At 39.6% G+C, this 25,490-nt stretch overlaps 1 protein-coding gene across 1 annotated transcript in view; it reads right to left on the bottom strand.

Moving 5' to 3' along the window:
- The window catches only part of LOC122557192 (endothelin receptor type B-like), a 45,073-nt gene extending 20,401 nt beyond the window's left edge, over positions 1-24,672 (bottom strand). Inside the window, exons 1-2 of the mRNA XM_043704610.1 lie at positions 24,306-24,672; positions 8,057-8,607 (exon numbers count right to left, since the gene is read on the bottom strand). Of these exons, the coding sequence (XP_043560545.1) occupies positions 8,057-8,518 (462 nt within the window). The 5' untranslated portion in view covers positions 8,519-8,607; positions 24,306-24,672. The remainder of the gene's footprint in view (positions 1-8,056; positions 8,608-24,305) is intronic.
- Between the last annotated feature and the right edge of the window lie 818 nt (positions 24,673-25,490).

Raw genomic sequence — 25,490 nt, 5'->3', positions numbered from 1 at the left:
TTTAACTACTGTAAGTTGCTGAAGAGCAGGTTACACCACTTTACACACCTTTTACAGATGGAGGGGTAGGTGTTCTTCTTTGGGTGTTTCTGTTTTAGTTCTTGGGGTGGGGAGTGAGTCAACCTATGCTTTATAGCAAGAACAACAAGTCCCTTAAGATCCCCCAAATAAGCAAAAAATCTTAACTGCCACCAATTTCATCTCATGGCTAGTTCCATGCAATTGCTATGTCCCAGGTACTGTTGAGAAACTAGATGATGCTGATTCACACTGATGTGAAATTCAAAGTAATTGGTGCTGGTGGTTGCTGCTTGCTGGTCTATTTGCATCTATGTTGACCATTTTTCTTCAACATCTGATGGCATGCTCCATGGACAGTGAATGCCTAGGTTCTCTGTACATGGAAGTTTGCATTGGTAAAGCATGAGCCTCATCATATCATGTGACAACTGCTAGACTAATTTATAGTTTAATTCTACAATGCTGCCTTTTGGAGCTCACCAGCACCTTACATTGCAATGCTTCTGCCAGGTCACTTTTGATGCAGAGACATGCACCCATCTCATTAATCTGAACAGAATGTATCTCAGAGGCCTTAGCATGCTTTCCTGGTGCAGACTGACTTTGTGCTCACTTAGATGCTCACTGTATTGTCTTGTGCATTTTGCTGCTTCGTTCAGAATTTGCAGGCTCTCAAAAGTTCTGTTTCACCTTGCATTTTAGCAGAGACAGAAAACCAAGCATCTTGTTGTTGTTGCCAGCATCAAACATTCAAAGGAGCAGTAATGTTGCTGTTGGTGCCATATTATGTCAATGCCACATCCTCAGCATGGACCAGCAGTTATGCAGCAAATCCACTGCATGTCATCAAGAAAATGATCGTGTTGAAAGCCCAAGGAGAGCAGCCCTTAGCCAAGTGGAGAGGCTATGGTCAGTCAGTGGGTGTCGCCATAATCAATGAAAGGCATTGCCCATTCTAAGTCCAGGGGCTGGGCCATGTTCAGTCAGATACTTTGGACTGTCCTCCCAAGTCAGCCACAATCAGTCTAGGGATTTGGAGGGTAAACATTAAGGGGCAAGTTTTATCAAGGTGCAGCGCATGCTGTACTGGGGAAAGTGGGAAACTTAACTGTTCCATTGCCTCCTGTCTCAACATATTGGTCAATCCCCACAGTTATATGTACAGACATAAAGGTTGCGGGGTTGTGGGTGCATCTACAATAACTGGCAGAGTCTGCAACTCATCCTTTGGAGCAGGATCCGAAAAGCCTTCTATTTTCAACTAAATCTCAACTACGCAATAAAGATGAAAAGCAGCTGTCAGAATACTCAAATAGAATAAGTTTTTTTTCTGTTTTATCTGTGGGTTGGGTAATCTGAGACCCTTCAACTGCAAGAGGCAATTGCATTAATCAGCCACTCAGATTTAACGTGATGCATCTCCTCCATTACATGAATCTGCATGTGTAGCTCATACATTGACCCAACAAGATACATGAGAAATCCTGGCAACTAGCAATCCTGACCATGTCATTAATCATTACAAGTTAATCCTATTAATCTCTGTGAAGCAAAAGGTGATCACACACAGTGTTTAAAGTGTCACTTGTAGTCACAATTCACATTCCAAAGGTGCCATAGGCTATACAGGGTTTGGAGATGCTGTCCTCTCACATGACCTATAACTACGTGAGAACATGAGTTCACAAATGAAATTTGAGTTTCTCGGTGATTTGTAGAGGAGTGGGGATTCAGGATGTTAGTAATCCTATTGCACTGATGATATTCTCATGTATTTGTGTCACATGGCTTGGGCTGCATGGTCTAACATGTCGAGATTCGTCTTTGTGAGAGGCATTTAGGTCCAGGGCAAATTGTTATTTCTGCCCACTGTAACTAGCAATGGGCCATTTCACTGAGAAGCTGTCTTGTCTTCGATAACCCTGTGTGGGACTATTGCACTTGTCTTGAATGGATCCAGCAACAACAGATATTATTGCCACTCTCATCGCCACATAAAGATGGTGTAGAGAAACTGATCAAACATAATGACACCCACAAGCTTAGGACCAGCAGCATCATACAGTGACTGCTGAACAGCCTCTACATGGAGGGGTCGCAGCAGAAAGTCCCTTTAGGATGTGGAGGAGGTTCAGGAGGCCCAAGGTTTATAGTTGTCAATGTTATTTCCTCTATGTGAGTGAAGCATAATGCCTTCAAAGAATGAAGATAGTTTGGGAACCTGTGATAGAACTGTGTTACCTGCTGGAGCAGGATTTGTGCTCAGATGTGGGCAGCCATCTTATACTCGTGGCTGACATGGTAGCAACTATGCTTAATTTCTATGTGACTGATTCCTTCCCAAAATCCAGTAGAAAACATGTGTGGAATCTTAATCCTGAATCCACAAACATGTATTAAGGCAGTTCCTGATTCAGTTTGTGCCAAATCTCACCATTTCATCTTGTTTTTCCTGATGAAGTCACTGCTGTAGCCCAGGCACCACTTTATCAACACTGCTGGCTTCCGCCAAATTCAGAATATTGTAGGCTGAACACCCATCATGTCGACAGCCATATAATAACATGGTTGAATTTACTAATAGGAAATGTTTCCCTCAGTTAATATCCAAGTCATCTGTGATCATCACAACCAAATTTTGGAGGTCTGTACTAGGTATCCTGGAAGCTACCATGGTTCCGATGTCCTTGCTAAGTCTCAGGTTGCGGTTTTATTACAAGGGCCTGATGCCACACAAGCATAGTTGCTGGAAAACAAGGGCTACTCCAAACATGGCTGATAATTCCATTATGGAAAGCTCTGACTGAGTCTCTGTGTCTGTACAATGCAGCATATTCTTCCTCCAAGGCCATTATGGAGCAGACAATAGACCTCATCAAGATGGAGTTTAGTATTCAATCGATTTGGGGATTGAAGGTGTGCCTTGGAATACACTCCATACGCAATATGCCGCATAATCTTTGCATGCAGTGCACTGCACAACTGGAACAGGCAAAGGTAGGATATGATGGAAGTTGAAGAGCAGGGATAGTGGCATATGAGGAAGACAACGACATTGAGTGGAAACAGCAACACCTTCAATGTGATCTAGCGCTGCAGCATTCAACACATTAATTCACACAGGACTTAATTCGCAAACCCTTCCATAAGATCTGAGTTGGTAGAAGGCATTAAGCATTGACATTGGTTTGTTGTTATCTTAAAAGCAACAGCCTTTGAAAAGTGTTGAAAACAAATGTTCTGGTAGGTGCTAACAAAGGGAAACTGCGGTTAGTTGACTCTTGGTCCGACAACTTAAATGATTGTTGATCAAACAGCACACAAATATTTGCATTTGTGATATTCTGTGAATAATAAAGCATCACCTGTACCACTGATGTGTCCTCGGAGAGTTATTTTCCTTTCCCTCCCACTATATCTAAACGCACTCCCAGGGATCTGCATTTGGGGAAGAGAGAGCCTCCCTACCTTATATAGGAGACTGCTGCCTTTGACAATTTGGGCAGACGAAGCCAGAGACGTTTGTCTCTAAAGAACTCTGACACGGTAAAAGTCCTCTGACCAAATACAGTTTCTCCTTCTTGGGCTACATGTCTGTGGGTGACCCATTAAAGATGGAGGACCTGAGAACTTGTGGATTGTCTTAAGAGGAGACTTCTGGGGTTCATGTATATGGTTCACCCTCCATCCAGGTACCATTTTAGGATGAAGGTATACCTGCAGTGAGGACAAATGGCCTCATCACCCTTTTGGTTTGCCGCTGATGCTGAGCACCAGTGGCTAAAGCAATGGAGCACAGGTTTGTGTATATGCCAGGCAGACCCTAAGTGTTCTACTAGACCTGGCTTTCCATGGCAGCTGCCAACCAGTTTGTGGGGACAGCCAAACAATTGCATATCAGAGCCAGCACTGTACTGATTAGATGCCTTCAACCTTCAATCTAATTTACCAAATGTCTCTGACAAGCCGACCTGATGCTCCTGTATTTGTGCACTCGCACAAAGTTATTGATGGCTGACACATCTTTAGCTTAGTGTTGGTGCTGATGCTCCTGAAGTCGTCTGTGTGCCACCATTCAGAGGTGTTTCTTTTTCAGCCAGCTGCAGAGTTGTGCTAGTATTGTGCTCATCAGAATGGGCCCCTGAGTCCAATCTAGTTAAAGTACCCACAAAGGTCAAAATGTCTAAACTAGTGGAGTGTGCAGGATATGGCTGTGTGGGTGTATCCTTTGAGGGATCAATGGCTTAGAGGTGGAGGAGGAGCTAATATGTGGGAGGGCTGATCTCTTGAGGATAGGTGTCAATAGTACCTGCAAAAGTCAAAGGGAATGAGTTGTGTAATGGGTGGAGATGCTTGAACACTGGTGGTAAATGGATGCGGGATGTGTGTGTGCATTATGCAGAATATTGCTATGAATTTTACATGCTTGTCAGGGTTTGGAGGCCTTAGCATCCCACCCCCCCCCCGCCCCCAGTGAGTGAGCATGGTCCTCTTTCACAAGCTGAAGAATTTTCTATTCATACACAGAGTGAGAGGAGGAAAGTTAGCCACTCTACCATCACCCCTTCATCTCTACTGTACATTATTTTGCCTGATGTGCCATTAACAGGCAGGAGGAAAGCACGGGTTTGAAAACATCCCAGACAAACTGAACAACCAAATATGAAACCCATTAATCAATCTGAATAACCCCGCCAATTTGAACAAACAGACTGAAACACAAGATGGCAGTGGCAGGGACACCAGTGTTCGGCTCCTGAGCATGGGGTTCATCCAAATCCATACGGCTTCATCATTGCCTTTCCAGCTAGGTAGTTCGGTCACTTTATTTGTTTTGGTTGGCCTGGGGCCAGGGTCCTATGTACGTGCATCCCTGCACCACCTCAGGTGGCAGCATCAGAAGATGAACTAGGACCCTGTCGGCCAATGTCCAGTGTCGGAGGATGTGGTGCAGGATCCATGCAGCGTGATCATCTCCATCTCAGAGGCAGCTGACACAGAAATGATGGCACCTGTGACGGTAGAAAAGGAGCACATTGCCAGGACCATGGGGATGATGCTGGATTGCACCAACCCGAGGAGCAGAGAGGATGAAGACTACGGAGAGGGAAAGATGAACTTTTGAAGCTATCAGGTTTTAGTAATATCAATTTAAATATGAATTTATTCAGTATTTTATCATTTGTCCAATTTATTCAGTAATTTATTCTGTAATCCAAGATGGCACCAGAATATCATAACATTATACACTTTTCACTGTACCTAGGTACAAGTGACAATATTAAATAAATCTAAATCTTTCTTATGCAATGAGACAAAGTGAGAGATTAACTGAGATGCAAATGGCTGGATGCTCTGCTAATGGTGGTGAGGTGACAAAGGGGTTGAGGTTTCATAGTTCTGGCAGATAGGATAGGAGAGAATCATTGAGGGAAGATGCTGCATATAAAAGTGAGAGTTGTAGATCATGAGCCTTGGTAGGAAGTCTGTGCAGTGGAAGAATTAGAGTGAGGTAGTAGAAAGACTTTGGCAGTTAATCTTACAGAGCACAGAAGGTCATTAACCTTCTTGTGGCATTGCTATGCACTCCTCTGAACCATGGACACCGCACTGACCTGTGGCTACTTTGGACTTGGTTGGCAGTGTCTGATGTCATGATTTTCTCTGATATTGATGGAAAAGAAGTAAATCCTCCTCTCCACCATCCCATCCACAGTATCTCTAAGCTCCTCTCAACTTTTAGAACTGTGCAGCAATAGTTCCTAGCTTGCAGTATTTCATGTAGTATATAGCTAGGTTTGAATATGGAGTCTGTCGAGTGAACGGTCAAAGTTCTAGGTGCCATTTCTGCCTCTACTCACTGCAGGATTGTGTTTGTGTGTGCACAGTGAACACCAGGTGTATAATTAATGAAGTGGACAGTGGAGAATTGCTTGAGAAAAGTCACCAGTGCTCGCAGAGGAAACCCTCCATTATACTCTCTTAATTGACACTAAGCAAAATGTGAGAAATAATCAGCCATCACTTTTGAGTTTTATGTCTGAAAAACATTGTTGGAAAGAATAGAATTTTGTTCAATTTGCTACCTTTACAATGGGAGCGAAATGAGTAGATTTTAGTCATTTGGTAGTACAGAATATGAATATTGGTGAAAACGACACATTATAAAAAACAAAGCAATCTATTCAGTTTGCTGAAATAAGACATTTTGTTGAAGCTCATTATCTTCCATTTATCAGAACATTTCACAAGAATAACAATAGAAGGGGAATAAAATTTAAACTGGATGAGAAGAGAGCACTGATCAGTCTGCAAGTGGACTCTGATAGAGGCATCATGTCGAATGCAACAGTTAGATGATTGACAAATAACATGCAGGCTTTGTTTAAATACAAACCATGTAGAATGCCCTTGGATTGGTCAAAGCATTGCTTTGAGGAATTAACTGGAGAATAGCTGTCATTGGTTTAGTGTATGTCTGTAAAGAACAATGCTCTGTGTGTTAATATATGTAGCTTCCAGTACATACATCTAATCACAGTGTAAGCCCAAATTTTCCACACTTCAGAAATATTTAAATCTTAATGATTAGTTTAAATTCATGCCAGTTGGACCTGCCAATCAGCACTCCCAGATAAAGTTAGAGACTACATTTTGCAAACAGTCAGGGATAGATAGTCAATGCTTTGGAAATGATGAACTGATTTGGAAAAGGGGGAGAATCTGGGAGGAGAAGCTGGATTTTATAATCATGAACAGCATTATTTATCTATGGGTGTAGCCTAGCTGGCAGCTGTGAAAATTGATGGAGTTAACAAGAGAGGCATGTAGGTGCAAACGGAAACTGAAAAGGATAATTCCATTTTGCTGGTAAGCAGTTGGAGGAAATGTAAGTACTTCTAAGTCGTGATAATGCATGGGTAATTGGAGAGATTGACAATAGCCTGGGAGGTCAAAGAGGAAGTGAAATGGAGTGTTACCAGTATACTTGTAAAAGCTGATCCCATGTCACTAGGTTATGTCTTCAAGAGGTAGTATATAAATAATGGTGAGAAGTGGTGGGGGATGACAATGTAACCCATAGAGTTATAGTCAGCAGCGGGAGAAAAACCTTCAGAAACAAATGCACTGTGAGACACATAGGAGTGAAATCACCAATTATTTGCAGGTTTATCAGTGTTACTAAGAAATCCTTAATAAACAGTTTTATGAACACACAAGGATCTATTTCATCATTAATATCCACATATGTTCACTTCCAGTTACACGGTGAAATAATTGAATTTTAACTAGTGCTCTTTATAGGTACATGAGCTATTGACTCCAATGAACTAATGGATTCTGCTTGGTTATTGCTAAGTTAGAGTAATGAGGTGAATGGATTTTGCACATTCCATTGACTCAGTTGTTTAACTACTTTGAAACTCAATATTATTCCTGTGATTTGACTTACATTGCAGTTCTCCCCATTCATACAGATGTGCTAATTTTGTTTTAAACTTATTTCGTTTATATATATGACTAATATATTAAAAAATTGTGAAAAAAAGAACCACTGCAAGAACAATGTGCAACATTATATTTTATGTTGTTAACTTTTTGGCTTCTATTCACACCAAGTTGGTGTAATAGCTGATCCAAATCCTTGTTTGAGCCTAATCCCCTTCCCTAAAAGATTTTTATTCCTTCTTCCAATTATTCTTTTCCAAATGATTATTTAGTTCTTCTTTCCTAATAATAATCTTTGAATTTCCCATGATATAATCTGATTTGGTCTATGTTTTTCTTCATAAAGAATCTAATTCGTCTCAAAATGTAATTATTTAATATCTATAGCATTTCATCAAACTCTCCACAATAAAATCTGACACTTGCAAAGCAGCTTAGTATGCCAATTTCATTTCCTCCCATAGAACTTGGAGTCTACATAGTCTTAGCTGCCTATGGAGTGTGGCTGTTTTATGGTAAAGCTTGGTTACGTTCCCACCATCACCATACACTTTCGCCATTTGTCCCTTTCTGTTATTCTTCATACCTTGTATACCGTAATGGGAATGTCTATCAAGATGTAGAGTAAATCTCCCAAGGCAAGACTGGCGATTAAGACATTCGGTCCATTTCTCATACATTTATTCTTGTAGATAATTCGGAGCAATGTAGAATTTCCAATGATTCCCACCACAAAGATCATACAGGAGACCACAGAATTGATGTATTTGAAAGCATGTCGTATTTCCGTTTGTTTAATACACAAAGGAGGAGATGAAGACCCAGTTTCTTTATTTGAGGGGATAGCTGTTTTCTGATATCCATCTGTAAAGAGCAGCACAGCTTTTGGTCTTGGTGGGCTTGGAGTAGAAATTCCATTTGTCATTAATTTTTCTGTAATAAAGTTCCTACTGGAATTATTTTTGGAAGATTCTCCTTGCCCATTGGTGATCACAATCTGCCAGGTTAATAATAGAGCAAGGAACATCACAACATTTGCTGCAGCCATTTAATGATTGGAATCAGGCACAGATTCACAAATAACTGGTAGATTTGTACTTAAGTGGCAATGATGAAATCTCTTTCGTCAGCAGGAAACTAAATGAAAAACAAAGAACAAAATAAGATCTTGCAAAAATACAATTTACTTCACCTTCAACTTATATTTCATAGAAAAAAAACTTGAAACTTAAAAACTTCTGCTGTGGTACCTTTACTTGATTTTTTAAAATACTTGCAATTGCATTTTCTGATAATTATAATCCCATTTTGTACTACGTTGGTGCTGAGCATTGGATGATAAAGTTTCCGATAGTTTTCTAACTCGTGCATTACTGAGGATTAATTGAGGAGGTGAATATATCACCATACCCTGTAGTGGTCAAATGAGGAGGGCATAAATTCTGAAGAGCATCCAGTCACAGTTGTTCACTACAGAAGTGCATAAATCTTCAGAAGCATGGGCTTTGAAATTATTTTTAAAACATTCTGACCACACAAATTAGTAAATAACTTTTTACCATTTTAATTAAAATTAAAAGCAGGCTTTATTTTGGTCTTTTGGCTCAGTGTAAAATAGAATTTGCTCCAGACAGTCTGTTTCTTGGAGCACTTTGCTATCATGCTGTTTTGTATTTTCCACTTAACATGTTATGCTGACTATAAACTTTACTCTGCATGATTAAAAAGAATGAACAAATTAAAAATGTACTTTTCATAATTACTACTTGTTGTGACTTGCTTTTCAGAAGGAACTTGCTCAAGATCTGGATAAATGCAAGATCCTTTTCCTTATTATTATGGGTGAAGGTAAAGGATGTGAGGGCAATGTTTCAGTTTAGTATTGGGAGAAAAGGAACTACAGCTTAATTTTTGGTCATCCACCAAATAGGAAATGCAGAGATTCTGAAAGGTGCTAGATAAATGTTGTCCTCACATCCCTTACCTTCACCCATAATAATAAGGAAAAGATTGAGATTGCACATATATGTATAGAATATTTCATGCAAGTCAGATGTGTTAAATTACTTTGTAGCTAATGATACGCTTTTGAAATGTACTCAGTATTGCAAGGCTGTGAAAATGACATCCAACATCAATATCCAATAAACAGCAATGAAATAATAACCAAATAATTTTACTTTAGTGACAATGATAAAGGGAAACTATTGGGACATCAGGAGAACATCACTGCTTTTATTTTCCATTAATAGCACAGGTTCTTTCATGTTCACTGAGAATGGACGTAGCTTCAGATTGTCTCATATGAAAGCTGGCAGCTCCAATAGTACAACACTCCTTGTCAGTGTCAATGCAGGTAATGGGCTGGATTTTTGCAGAGTCTAGGAAGATCTGGGGGCTCTCAGAAATGGCACATGGAACACAGATCTATATTTCTAATTGATCCTATTCTCACTATTAGTGGAATGGATCAGGAATGACCCATGATGGAAACCAAGTCTCAACAGAGCCATTTGAACTGAGTGATGAGCTCATAATGGCCCCATTTTTTTTTGTAGAATGTGGGCATTGCTGGTGAGTGGCCTTCTTGACCTGCTACAATCCTTGTGGTGTAGGGACACCTACTGTGCTGTTGGGAAGAGAGTTCCAGGATTGTGACCCAGTAACACTGCAGAAGTGATGCTACAGTTCCAAGTCAGGATGGTGTATGACTCAGAAGCGACCTTGCAGGTGTTCTAAAGTAATTGCTGCTCTCATCCATTTAGATGGTGAAATTGGGTGTTTGGAGGATGCTGTTTGAGATAACTATGACAGTAACACACACATAAATTTCAAATGGTACAGAGTGCTACCACTGGTGCTTGGTTTTGGTATGAGCCAGTTCAATTTAGTGCTTGTGGGGGAGCATCCAAGTAATAATAATCATCATATCATGCAGTTTTAATTGGTTATGGAAAAACATTATTGTCCGTAATTTTAAACGGCATTTCTTAATTGGAAGGGGACTGTATTCAAAAGGTGATCTAGCTCAGTAAAATGGAATTAAAAGACAAAGCAAAAACTGTAACAGAACAGTGATCAATCTTTAAGATGTTTCAGGAGCTGTCAAGGTTCATTCTGACAAGTGTGGAGAGTAAAGGAACCAAACTATGGCTTCTGGGATATTGAGGGAGATAGGAAAAGTGATGATAGACATTAATAGGTTCATATTAGGGGCATTCTTTGAGCTCAAATCAGATTAAATACAATAAATGGAGAGGGGAAGTAAAGAAAATAATAAGACTAGCAAGGAGAGAATATGAGGATCAAATAGCAGTTAACATAAACGGAATCAAAAATCTTCTATTGGCATAGTAGTAAATAGTAAGCAGATAGTAAAAGGAGATTTGGGTCCTATTAGGGACAAAGAGGGTGATATATAGTTAAACAAGTCGAAAATAGTTAATGAGTACCTGGATTACTGTTTATTATGGAAAAGAATGGTTGCAAAAAAGCATTAGAAGCAGACAGCAAAAGAGAAAATGCTGGAAAATCTCAGGAGGTCTGGCAGCATCTGTAAGGAGAGAAAAGAGCTGACGTTGCAAGTCTAACTGACCCTTTGTCAAAGCTTTGATAAAGGGTCAGTTAGACTTGAGACGTCAGCTCCTTTCTCTCCTTACAGATGCTGCCAGACCGGCTGAGGTATTTCAGCATTTTCTCTTTTGGTTTCAGATTCCAGCATCCGCAGTAATTTGCTTTTATCCATTAGAAGCAGATGTTAGAGGTAATGGAGGGTATGAGCATTGACAGACTGCATGTACTGAAAAGTCTGGCTATTAAAGATACATTACCTCGTCTGGATGTCTTGCATGGTTTACAACACTTCTTTTTATGGGAAGTGAAGGTGGAGATAGCAATGTTTGCTGTAATCTCTTGCACCATTTCAACACATAAGCAGAAAAGAAAACAAGGCTGTCTCTGTGGTGCAGGTTTGAGGGAGAACTGCACTATTAGAGGTGCTGTTTCTCATGTTAGTGTTTAAACCATACCCTGTCATCCTGTTTGTCTGATATAAGAAATCTGAAGGCATGCTTGAAGAACAGCAGTGGAATTATCCCCACTCTAAGCCAGTATTTATCCCTCAATCAACATTATAAAAACACATAATCTGGTCATCAATTGCTGTTTGTAGAGTTTTCTGAGCAAATACTAGCCATTGCATTTTCTACCTTACAGTAGTGACGATAATTCAACATTACTTCATTGACTATAAAGTGCTGAAACACCCAGCAACTAAATGCAACACTTTCTATTTCACTCCATTAGAAATGTGAACATTCCAGAATATTTGAATGTGACAAATGTGACATCAGTGTTCATGAGAGGAAGTAGGAGCATTCCCCCATAAGTATACACAGTCAGCTTAATATGCATTTCATTGAATTGGATTTTAAGTGTTTGACATATTACCATTCACAGGCTAGTTAACAAAATGGAGTCTCATGGAATAGAAGAATCAGAACAGATTTACTAAATTGGTTCCAAGAATCAGGAAATTTAGCTACATGATTAGGTTGGAGAAGCTGGAGTGATTCCCTCTGGAGAACAACAAGTTGAGAGGAGAATTAGTAGAAGTTAAAAGATTGTTATGAGTTTAGAGAAGATACCAAAAAAAAGTGTTGCATTAGCTGATGGTACAAGGATGGGCACTTGAGGAGAATAAACACAGGATAATCAGGATAGAGCAATGAATGGGTCTGAGTGGATTGTTTTGCAAAGAGCCTACATGGACTCAGTATGCCTAATTGTCTCCTCTGTATTTTTACAACGCTATGACCTAATAATGTTGCTGCTTTTTAAAATGGAACACTGATGTAAGGAGCGAGTCCCAGTGATAGATGCAATATCGAATGCATTACTACTGGAGCTAAACAGAAGGAAAGATGCCATGCTTCCATGGAAGAGGATCAAGGAGATCGCGAGGATCAAGGAACTCACAAGGCTCACCCTCAGACGGGAGTTTGAGGATTTAGCCAGAGAGATCAACTTAGTGTCGAAACCCGAGAAACTGATAATAGTGTCAAAACAATGCACCATGAATTTCACAGTATCAGGTCAAACACCTACTTACTACTACCTATCTCCTGCTGCCATCCTTCAACTAATGTAACTGTACACCTTCACATTAAACACTACTTAGAAGTAGCATTGAGGGTAGCAGAGGCAGAGTGCACACTAGATGGAGAACATCAATGCCCATCAATAATTATGACTCAAACACCATTAGTGACAAATTGGTTAAGTTGTGAAGGACACAGATGGTATGGTGGTTCAGTGGTTAGCACTGCTGCCTCACAGCGCCAGGGACCCAAGTTTGATTCCAGTCTCAGGTGGCTATCTGTAGGGATTTTCTCCAGGTGCTCTGGTTTCCTCCCAGAGACCAAAGATGTGCAAGTTCAGTGAATTGGCTGTGCTAAATTGCCCATAGTGTTCAGGATGCGTAGGTTAGGTGCGTTAATCAAGGGTAAATATAGAGTAATAGGGTAGGGGAGTAAGTCTGGGTGGGATACTCTGAAGGTTGGTGTGGACTTGTTGGGCCTAATGGCCTGTTTCCACATTTTAAGATTCTACATCTTCCAGATTGTGACTGCAGCAGGTAGCGAGAAAACAAGCGTGAGGAAAATATTTACTTGATGTTGTTCTATCATCAATCTCCCTGCAGCTAATGCTTTATTGATGGCAGCATTGTTGTTACTGACCAAAACAGTCTTTGTGGGGACCAAGACCTGTCTTCACACTGAGGGCACTTCTCTATTGTATTGTGTGGCACCACCACTGTGCCAAATGGAATGGATTCATTTTAGATTGAGCAGCTCAAAATTGGAGATCTATGGAATTGTATTTCACCACAAACTGCAGAATTCTGGCTGGACAAAGATCATGAACTCCAGTTACTGGGCTTTGAAGAACTCTTCTGTCCTGGTCCTAACTAGGGCGACCTTGGTTCAAATGAGGAATGTAAGAGAGCACAACAGGAGCAACAAGCAATATGTAAAAATAAGATACCTATCTGATACAGCCACGACACAGGACATATTCAGGCTTGGAAGGCAATGTGGCGAGTAACATTTGTGCCACACAAATACCAAGTAATGATCACCTCTAATAACAGACAATCTATCAATCACCTTTTGACATTCAAAAGCATTACTATCACTGAATCCTCCACTATCAACGTCTTGGGAGTTAGCATTGGTCAGAAACTGAACTGAACACATCAAATAAATACAACAGTGGATCAAACACTAAGGATACTGCAGCGAGTATCTCACGTCCTGATTCCCCAAATCCTGTCCATCTACAAGACACAATCAGGAAGGTGATGGAATACTCTCCATTTGCCTAGTTCCAACAACACAAGAAGTTTGACACCATCCAGGACAAAGTAGCACACTTGACTGGTACCACATCCACAATCTCCACCACTGATCCTCGTAGCACCAGTGTGTATTATCTACAAGATGCACTGCAGAAGTTCACCAAAGATCCTTTAACATCACCTTCCAAATCCACAACCACTTCCATCTAGAAGGAGAAAAGCAGAGTTACATGGGAACCCCACTATATGCAAGTTTCCCTTCCAGCCACTCACCATCCTGACTTGGAAATATATTACCATTTCCTCAGTGTTATTGAGTCAAAATCCTAAAATTCCTTTTGTAACAGCATTGTGGATCTACCTACAGCACATGACTGCAGGAGGTCAAGAAGGCAGCTCGCCATTACTTTTTCAAGGACAACTAGGGACAGGTAACAAACTACCTGCCAGCCCAGTGATGCCCACATCCCACAAGTGAAGAAAGAAAAGTACACAGACTGCCATTGCTGCCCCCTCATCCATTGTAGCTTTGGTGTGGATAAATCATTGAATCCTCTGGCATTCCTGTCAGAATACAGTAATACTTATTGGAAAATCTAAGATCCCACCAAAAAACCTCAAAATATTCCAGAGTACTTTCTGGCAATTTGCAATCACCTTAATCCTTAAAAATGGCCTTATCTACAAGTTGGGTAAATCTTGCATCTTCATGTTTGTGAACACCTGTAGAATCATGCACAAACTCATTAGAACCTGCTTAGTCAAAATTTGGAATCCTCCTGACACACAAGACAGTTGGCTGTATTTTGTCAGGATAGAACAATTTAGACCCTTCTGACAAATGGTGAGGTCACCTCTGTGGGACTCTTCTTATGATGGAATGTGTGCAGCTTGCATGGTGCTAGTGGCATAACACACAGAGAAAATGGGTGCAAGATCAGCATTGGCTGTGATTTTTCCCATATTTCTCCTAAGTATTTGGATTGGCATGTTAGGTGGTGATTCACACACCACCGCCACTACTGAGCTAACTCATCCAATCAATAATCAACTCATTAACAGTAATGCTTAGTATCTCACCCAAGCATAGCCCACGACACTAGTTTCTTGGATTTCTAAAAGCTGCTGGTCAGAAGACGGCAGCTTCTGGATCCTAAAATCCTGGATTGAGGTCTACTCCTCAGACAATCAATGGAGAGAAAGTAAGTCTTGCCTCTCTTGCCTCATCCAGAGAGGGGAAGATACTGTCAATTATGTTTTGCTTTAATATCTATGCACAGGAATAGAAAGGAATTTATATATATATGTTCCATCCCTTTTTTACTATTTGGTTCCAAAGAAAACTGTCTCCTATACCTCAAAAGTGGCTCATCAGTAGAAGAATCCTCATTAATATAACTGGTTTAAGAAATTATTTGTTGAAAACAATGATTCCCTTGGTGGTAGAACTTTGCTTTCAAACAAGCACCAATCTATAGCTTGACTGGTGGTGAGCAGTGTCCTCCTAGTCAGATCCTTCATGCACATGCTGAGTATCAGCACCATTGCACACACTCCCTGGGGCAGCTGCAGTGGGGTGGACACAATCACCTTGTTGGATGTCCATTTGATCCGGAAGAAAATGCAGTGGCAAATGTCGAGGTGCATCCCAACCAGCTCTGTAACAATTGACAAAATACAGACCATTTCCAGGGATGCAAACCAAGACAAAGATCAGAGGCTCTTGCAATGCCATCAACTTAGTGAAAGACATTTTTTGTTATGGTCAAAACAGTAGACTGTCTCATGCAAGGACCTATCTCAACTGAATATAGTGAACTGACATTTTCCAAGTTCCAGGATTATGTTCTATGGGATAGCATGGATTCAGCTGGGAAAAAAAAACACTGCTTTTGCCATAGCAAAATGAAGAAACTAGTGTAAAATTCATTCAGGTTGTATGAATGAGTAAAAGTGTTTAACATGCATAATTTCATTGATCTGCATAGTATGTAATTTGTGATATCTAAATTGCACTGTTATCTTCAAAGTTTATTAACTAAATATATTTTAAGAATAAAAGCATAATTACCTTGAAATAATATGGTTATAACTTAAATGCTCCCATCACTTACAATAGCAAAGAAAGGAATTCCATACAAATGTTAAATATTTACGTGCTGGTCTCTCAAGCAACCCTTGTCCCTTTCTACTTATAAGCAAACTGTATTTCTTCAGAGAGATAGACAACATGGTTCAGGAAATATCATGAGAGGGCCCAGAGCAGAATTTATCATGTGGTAACCAGGCAGTATGGATCACAGATCAGTTTGGTTGATTATATCCCTTTGCAAGCTTATGCATCAATGTTGTTTATTCTGATGCAAGTTTTATTCTAAAAATGTTTTTACTTTCTACTTTGTGTGTATGAATTCACTTCTTTTTTGTATCTGACAAGCTACATTAAAATTGAAAATGAACAGTTTAAAGTCAGAAGCCTGTATTATGCAAAGGACTGCAAGTAGAAGGGAACACAAGGACAGCTAGCATTCTGAGGTTTACGTGTAGGAACCACAAATCTAAGAACAACACAGAGGAATCAATGACCCTTTTATCCTTTAAAAATGATCCCAGTTGTGTTCTGAACGTGATTGCTGCCTGTCACTTGTAACAGCCTCAAAAATTGGCTATGGGGTTTTGCATCAGGACCTTAAACACTGATCTTACAGAATTTAAGAGTCATTGAGAGTTTTCCTGATGTCACTAGAAAGTGCATCAAGTACACCTGGCATTCTGGGAATGTCAGAAAGTCACTGATATGTGACTGGATGGATCTAGTGTCAGGTCACTCCCAGCAAGATAATCTATTGGACCTGCATTTTTAAATATAACAATTTGGTTTTAAATGGAATTTTAAAATGCCCTTTAAATTTTCAACAGTCCAGGCCTGAACATCTCTGCAGTGTGCCCCACTTTGTCAAATTGTTGGAGATACATAATTGATCTGAGTACATACTTTTGTTGACACTATGCCAAATCCTTGTGACCAAGGACACAGGACTCTTTACTTGGTGAATCTCTGATTCTCTCCAGGAGCCCTCTGATCTCCCACAACCATTACTGATTTCCCATTTTGATCACCAACTTTTGCCCTGCTCAAGATTCCATTGTCCCCTCTGCATCTGTCCCAACCAAGTCTTGAATCTCCTTTCTGGCTTCTGATCTTCTTTCCATTCTGATGTTATTTCTGACCTCTAATTTGATCCCCTACACCTGGATTTACCACTTGCTTCTACTTCCTCTGCTCCTTGACTGTGCTACAGGGTTACACACCAGCCTGACAGCTAACACCTCAATTGGAAAAGAAGTACCAAAAATCGTGAATCTGGTCCTGCTGTTACATTTGGCAGGATAATCATGAAAGCTCAAAAATAGTACCTCTGCTCCCTCTCTCCCTCTGATCCAATATCAAATCCAGAATATCTGTGACCTGTTCTTATTTCCTCCCAGTCTAAGTTGTTGTGAATTTTTGGAGCCTCCATATCTTAATAACACATTGCATTAAAGAAAATGGCTTTCAATGCTTTTTAACAGAAATCCTCAGTTTGGCTTCCTCATTAATAAGTTAATCATCTGTTGAAATAATCTTCTAATATTTATCCTATCGAAGGATAGGATCCTCCATTAACACAAATATAACTTTGGTTTTGATCATACTTATATACTTTCATCTTTCTTATCTCAATAACATTCATTCCTTCATCATACATACAATGAAACAACATTAGTAGCAGAAGCAGGCCATTTAGCTCTGAGAGCCTGTTCTGCCATTCAATATGTTCATGGATGATCTGTTTGTGTTTAAAATTCCACATTGCCAAATACTCCTAACATTTTAATTCCTCTGCCAATAGGAACACTTTTACCTCTGCCTTAAAAATTTGAATTACCCAACCTCCACCGCCTTCTGAGGCAGCGTTGCAAAGTTGCACAACACTCAAGAAAGTATTTCCCCCCAGTTTTGACTTAAAATGGTTATTCCTTAATTTTTAAACAATGCCCCCTAGTTCTGGACTCACCCACAAGACAAGACATCCTTTAGTTCATCATAAAGTTAAAAATAGTAGAACTTCCTACCCCACCTCAATGAGATCTTCAGGCGTCACGACAGTGCTTCAGGAGCAAAGCTCACTACAACTTCTTGATCAGCTCAGAATAGGTTCAAAAATGTGCCTTTCCAGAGATACCACATCCAAAAAATGATTAATAAAAAGAAGTCTGTATTGCACTTTATACAGTTCCAATATCTTTTTTATATTAGATTGCTAAAACTGCACACATGAATTGTATTCTAAACAGACCCATCATCAGCCTTGTATTCAAACCCTTCCCTATGATATAAAACCTGGAGTCCGTTATTCTTTTTATTCCATATGCAATCTTTATTATTTTTCTGTTTTTACATTGACAAATGCTTGCAGAATAAGGAAGGTGGTTTGGAAATAACGTGCAAAATTAAATATCGGTCTAATGCCTTTTTTTTGACAATGTTATAGAGTCATAGAGATGTACAGCATGGAAACAGACCCTTTGGTCCAACCTCTCCATGCCGACCAGATATCCCAGCCCAATCTAGTTCCACCTTCTAGCACCCGGCCCATATCCCTCCAAACCCTTCCTATTCATATAGTGAGGAACATACATATGTGAAACCATGCTCCTTTCAGATCAGGACCACTCAGTTTCAGTTGCACCTTTGACTCTTCAGCTTTTAAAAGAAGTTTGCACAAGTAACCAAATTAAAAATCAGGAACAAAAACAGAAGTTGCTGGAAAAGCTCAGCAGGTCTGGCAGCATCTGTGAAGAGAAATCAAAGTTAATGTTTCAGGTCTTGTGACCATTCCTCAGAATTGATGGTAGTTAGGAAAATGTCGGTTTGTATGCAGAAGATTTTGGGGGCGGGGGGAGTAAATGGTAAGTATGGATAGAGCCCAAAGAAAGAGACAGACAAAGGAGTCAATAACGATCTGCTGTGAGTTTTCTCAGACTATGAATACCATGGGAGAAAAGTAATCTGGGTGGGAGACACGTTTGTGTTTACTCCCTTCAAGATACAAATCGTTCTGCTGTAAAGTGTGTTTTGTTAAAACAAATTCGCTATAACACAATTGACGAATTGGAGACACTGTTTTTAAAGTATGAAGTTTTAAGGCATGTATTGGTTATAATATGATTCCAGCTTCATTAGTTTAAATGGTGCTGCTGTTACATGACTTTCTTATAACATGGGATTGCACTAGAAGGGAACTACCACAGTATAGCAGAACTGGCTACACACAAGGCTAGGAGGTAAAAGCCAGTTTCAACCCAAGTCTGTGCGTATTAATGGGTGAGGTGTCTGCTGAGAGAGTCACAATTTTGAAAAACCCTTATTTATACCTGCTCTGTTGGTAAAAATGAAAATTTGTATTTGTTCTTTTCTGGGAGCCAGAAAGTAGTCAAAATTGCAGTCAAAGGAATTAGGACAACGGCCTTTCAGCTGGCCCACAAAGGCAGGCTCTCAAAATCAAACAGTCGCCAATGTTACTGTTATCACCCAGCATAATGATGGCAATGTCCTATTGTTCACTTTTCAGAGGCTGACCTGTGCATTCACTTTAACTTGCTTGAAATTAGTTCTGATTTCTAATCAGAGCATGTGTTGCATTTTTATTTCTTTTCTTGTTTAGTAACCAATACATTCTCCTCTTAACTCAAGAAAACCTGATTAAAGCTGCTCCTTTTAAAACATAAGCTCACTTGATCTTCAAGAAAGGTATCCACAAGGGAAGGGATAATTTCTAAACTGTTTCAATCACCAAAGGGGTGGGTGAATAAAGAAAGGAAGCCGTTTTATTCCTTCGTACCCAGGAGCTTGATAACGTGGGGTATCTAATTTGAAACCATAAGCATTTGGGGAACATTGCCCAGGACTGTTTGTAATAGTAGTCTAGAAATTGGGATCATCTTAGAATATGGAAATGTGTTGCTGGAAAAGCGCAGCAGGTCAGGCAGCATCTAGGGAACAGGAGAATCGACGTTTCGGGCATTAGCCCTTCTTCAGGAATGTTCCTGAAGAAGGGCTAATGCCCGAAACGTCGATTCTCCTGTTCCCTAGATGCTGCCTGACCTGCTGCGCTTTTCCAGCAACACATTTCCATCTCTGATCTCCAGCATCTGCAGACCTCACTTTCTCATCATCTTAGAATAACCATGTGTAAAGATACCAAAGGAATGGATGAAGGATTCAACATCAAATGAACTGAGGCTTAGGGAACATTGAAGATATCGAGGTAAGCAGCCTTGAAAATGATGTTGATACGTGGTCAGGAACTTATCCAGGGGTGTTTGGTTTGGTGGAAAATGGAAAGGTAGGAAGCAGTGGTGGAAATTGTGAAACTGCCATAACCTTCATGACAAAGTAGTCCCTGCACTTTTTGAATGAGGGTATATGAGACAAGAGGCAAGAGTTAAGGAGATGATTTCCAGTGGTGAAAGAAAAAAAAGGGTTATCTTTTCATTCCAGATAATCTTGGATTAATGAGCAGTCTTAGAAGATAAATGTAGGACAGAGTTGTAATTGTATTAATACACATAGATACTATATGTGCTATGTGTCCTGTAGAAATGAAAAGTATAATTGGTTAGAATATGCTGTCATAATAACAGAGGCTAATACCACCTCTCATTATCTATGTCCAAATGGTACCACAATTTAAGGTTAGAAACAGATGCACAGTTAAATGTGAATATTCAAAATTTGCTGTCTGAATTGTGCTTCTCTGCCATTAGCATCACAAACATGGCATATTGATGACTGTTGCATTGTTGATATTATTAAATGAGATTACATTTTGGTTTTAATAATATGCAAGTTGTCAGTATTGACATTTATTGAAGAGTAAATCTCAGACAACTTTTGCTATCTGCACATATGTAGTTAAAGATGGAAATCAGGAAATTACCATTCCATCTGTTCTGTTCCTTGAAAGCTTTGCTACATCAATATCTCACCAATGACAGACTCTGCATTCAAACACATGATTGCTGTGACATTCTAGTATATAACCCCTGGTTACAACAAGAAGAAAATAGTGTGTGTCTATTCCAAACAAAGTCCACATTTCGTGGAATGATTGCCAAATAACGTATGTCACTGAAAATCTATTTTTGTCACTCAAATGTGGAATCTCAATCCTTCCAAATTTGATTATTGTTTGAGACTTTAATTAAAACTCTTTTAAACATTTTTCTTTATTCTATGTCCCTCTCTCTGAACATCCTTCCCCCCCCCCCTTGTTAGTTTATTTTCTATAAATGATTATACAGTGAATTAACTACCCTAACTTAGACTTCCTGATTTGAACTCTGCCCTCCTCAATATGGGTTCTTCAGGCTGATTGGTTCATGAGGCAAGTTGATGATTGACATGTTCACAGTGGTCCTGAATCACATGCCGAGGGTGCTGTGCTGTTTTGAATGTCTGATTGCGTAAATCAAAATATGAATGATCAATTCAAGTCTGCGGGTAGGTGTAAAGATAATGCATAGCAAATGGCATGTCTGCTATCTGGACAAAAATCATGAAGTTGCATTATTAGAGATATAAACTATATACAGTGCAGATGTTTAATGCTCAAAAATGATAATTGCTGATTACTGCCAATCAACCTCACATTCAGGCTTGGAATTTCAGGGAGATTTTGGAAGTGTTCAATTTTAATTTGTTTTTCAACTTTTCAGTTTTTTTCTGTATTTTAATGCAATCTTTTATACCCTTCCTATATTTCTCATCTTGTACCCAATTTGACATTGAATTTATCCTCTTATTTACCACCCTGCTTAGTGTTTCTGCTGTTTATTTCCCAATCCTTGAGACCTATTTTTAAAATCTTGATTCTACATTCAGATGGTCAGTTTCCCTAGCTGTGATGTGATCTTTCTGTGCTATTAACAACTTTGGGGAAAAGTGTTCAATGCTGAAGTGTGCAAAAACATATCTACCTAAAGACGTAGCATTAAATGTGCTATCATGGCAAAATATTTGGTCAGGAAATTCTCCAAGTTCCTTCACTATAGCTTTACTATATGATAGTAGCTCTATTCTGTTCAGATATCAAATCATAGAGTCACAGAGGTGTACAGCACAGAAACAGACTGTTCAGTCCAATTCGCCCATGCCAACCATATATCCTAATCTAATCTTGCCCATTTACCAGCACCCGGCACATATCCCTCTAAACCCTTCCTATTTATATATCCATAGGAATACCTTTTACATACTGCAATTATACCAGCCTCCACCACTTTCCTCTGACAGCTCATTCCATACATGCTCCACCCTCTGCATCAAAACATTGCACCTTAGGTTTCTTTTTTAATCTTTCCTCTCTCACCCTAAACCTATGCCCTCTAGTTCTGGACTCACCTACCCCAGAGAAAAGACCTTGTCTATTTACCCTATCTACACCCCTCATGATTTTATAAACCTCTATGAAGTCACCCCCCAGCCCCGACACTCCAGGAAAAACAGCCCCAGCCCGTTCAGCTTTTCCCTATAGCTCCCTATAAATCCTCCAACCCTGGCAATATACTTGTAGATCTTATCTGAACCCTTTCAAGTTTCACAGTATCTTTCAGAAAGGAAGGAGACGAGAATTGCACACCATATTCCAAAAGTTGCATAACCAACGTCCTGTACAGCCGCAACATGACCTCCCAACTCCTGTACTCAATACTCTGACCAATAAAGGAAAGCCTACCAAACACCTTCTTCACTATTCTATCTATCTGCAACTTTACATTCAAGGAGCTATGAACCTGCACTCCAAGGTCTCTTTGTTCAGCAACACTCCCCAGGACCTTACCATTAAGTGTACAAGTCCTGCTCTGATTTGCTTTTCCAAAATGCAGCACCTCACATTTATCTAAATTAAACTCCATCTGCCACTCCTCAGCCCATTGGCTCATCTGATCAAGATCCCACAGTACTCTGAGGTAACCTTATTCACTGTCCACTATATCTCCAATTTTAGTGTCATCTGTAAACTTACTAACTATACCTATGTTCACATCTAAATCATTTATATAAATGACAAAAAGTAGTGGACCCAGCACTACTGTGGCACTCCTTATGGCACTCCTCTGGTCACACGTCTTCAGTCTGAAAATCTACCCTCCATTATAACCCTCTGTCTTCTACCTTCGAGCCAGTTCTGTATCCAAATGGCTAGTTCTCCCTGTATTCCATGAGATTTAACTTTGCTGACCAGTCTCCCATGAGGAACCTTGTTGAATGCCTTACTGAAGTCCACATAGATCACGTCCACAGCTCTGCCCTCATCAATCCTCTTTGTTAATTCTTCAAAAAATTCAATCAAGTTTGAGAGACATGATTTCCCACAGACAAAACCATACTGACTATCCCCAATCGGTCCTTGCCTTTCCAAATATATGTAAATCCTGTCCCTCAGGATTCCCTCCACCAATGTCAGGCTTGCTGATCTACAGTCCCCTGGCTTTTCCTTACCACCTTTCTTAAACAGTGGCACCACTTTAGCCAACTTCCAGTCTTCTGGCAGCTCACCTGTAACTATCGATGACACAAATATCTCAACAAGAGCCAAACAATCACTTCCCTAGCTTTCCACAGAGTGCTAGGCTACTCGTGATCAGATCCTGGTCATTAATTCACTTTTATGCATTTCAAAACATCCAGCACCTCCTCCTCTGTAATCTGGACATTTTTCAAGATGTCACCATCTATTTCCCTACATTCTATATCTTCCATGTCCTTCTCCACAGCAAACACTGATGCAAAATACTCGTTCAGTATCTCCATAACACTGCCATAACATTGAATGCATTTCTGCCAAGGTTTATGACACCAGATCAGGAGTGGGTCTGAAGTTACTCCTTGCGAAAAGTTGTTTTAATAATGGATAAAGTCATAGGCAATTTATCAATTAAATATTTCAGCTTGTAAACTATTTGTTTTACAGTGGGATTTCTTTTATCCTGTTTACTAAATATCATATATATTACTTTTAGAATCTATCCTAATCCAGTTAATGATGCTTTTCTAAAGCTGTGATTTTTTTTAACAATAGGTTGAGTTACTCAAATCATGAGCTGATCATGAGATTTGTTAAAAAAATACACAATCGTTTCTTAAAGTCTTCATCATGCTTTATCAGCTCGATTTTATTCTGGGAATTACTCTCACATTATAAAACAAAATACACAATGCTGTGTCCCTTGTGCTTTTTAATTTAAACCGTGTCCCAATTTCCACCCATAAATATTTATAGTTGTGGAACTTTATTTATCCAAATGAAACAGCTTTCTTTTCTCTTTTTATTTTCTCAGTCTCTTCCGTTTTATTTTCCCCATTCAAGGAAGAAAGCCTCCATCTCGATAACATTTGTCATATAATACAAAAAGCAGTTATTTTCCTTACCCGTTTCCTGTCCCGTGGGAGAGAAATCTAAGGAAAGCGATGTCACAAACTTGCTAATATTCCATAGGTTACGCTCCCGTGTGCTTCATATTATTAATTCGCTTCAGAGGTAAAAAGTTCCGATTTAAACTCAAGATCTTGGCCGGCCGGGTAAATAATTTCTAAGGCATCTCCTTGCAGTGTGTGTCTCTGAGAATCAGTTGTGTAATGTGAAACATTGAGGCGGTTTTTATAGACTTAGACTCCTCAGGACTCTTGGGGTTGCGGCTATTCGTATCTTATGGTCTTAAGCAACTTGAAACTTGTTCAAATAGGACGATTTTCGCCAGTAGGTGGCTCGAACCAACGGAGCGCCAACTGTTTGAGTCCATATTTTCCACAGTTTGAATCAATTTGAATCATCCACCAGCAATATCATAAACTTTAATAAAATAGTGTTCTCAAAATTAAATTTAAAAGTTGTAAAAAAGGAACAAGAATTCCAATCCGTACTAAGGCTCATATATTCTTTGAGGTAAAAACAATGACTGCAGATGCTGGAAACCAGATTCTGGATTAGTGGTGCTGGAAGAGCACAGCAGTTCAGGCAGCATCCAAGGAGCTTTTTCGAAGCTCCTTGGATGCTGCCTGAACTGCTGTGCTCTGGAAGCACCACTAATCCAGAATCATATATTCTTTGAGGCTGGTGGGAGAGACAATACAAGACATTCCAAAAGCTGGTTTAAGGGTTTTTTTTTCAAAATAAGCAGTTCTGGAGAATGCTTCGGACACTGTTCAGATGACTAGCAGAAGGAATTTATCATACGTTTGTGTTTGGAAATGAATGTTTCATAACCTTTAAGACCCACTGTCTAAAACGTTTGTGTTGGGCTAGCAAATTAATCTAGCAGATTCTAAGTGCAGCAACATATGGGACTTGTTGTTTAATGTTACACTGCATTGAATCACGCACACCACGAATATCTCCTGAACTTATTGAGAACTTAACCCAATCTCAAGTCTAACAGTAAAGGTTCATACCACGGTTAACTGCAGCTTAAGTCCTATCAAAGTGGTCATTTAATCAGTGGCTGGTGAATGGATGCTAACGAATAAAATGAAAACAAAAATAAATATGGAGTATCAATTATATTTAACTCACAATGAAAAGTCAACACTGCACAGTCAAAATACTGCAGTCAGAAC

Source organism: Chiloscyllium plagiosum, chromosome 15 (genome assembly GCF_004010195.1).
Source record: "Chiloscyllium plagiosum isolate BGI_BamShark_2017 chromosome 15, ASM401019v2, whole genome shotgun sequence".
Taxonomy (NCBI): domain Eukaryota; kingdom Metazoa; phylum Chordata; class Chondrichthyes; order Orectolobiformes; family Hemiscylliidae; genus Chiloscyllium; species Chiloscyllium plagiosum.
This window is presented reverse-complemented; position numbering and strand designations above follow the sequence as displayed.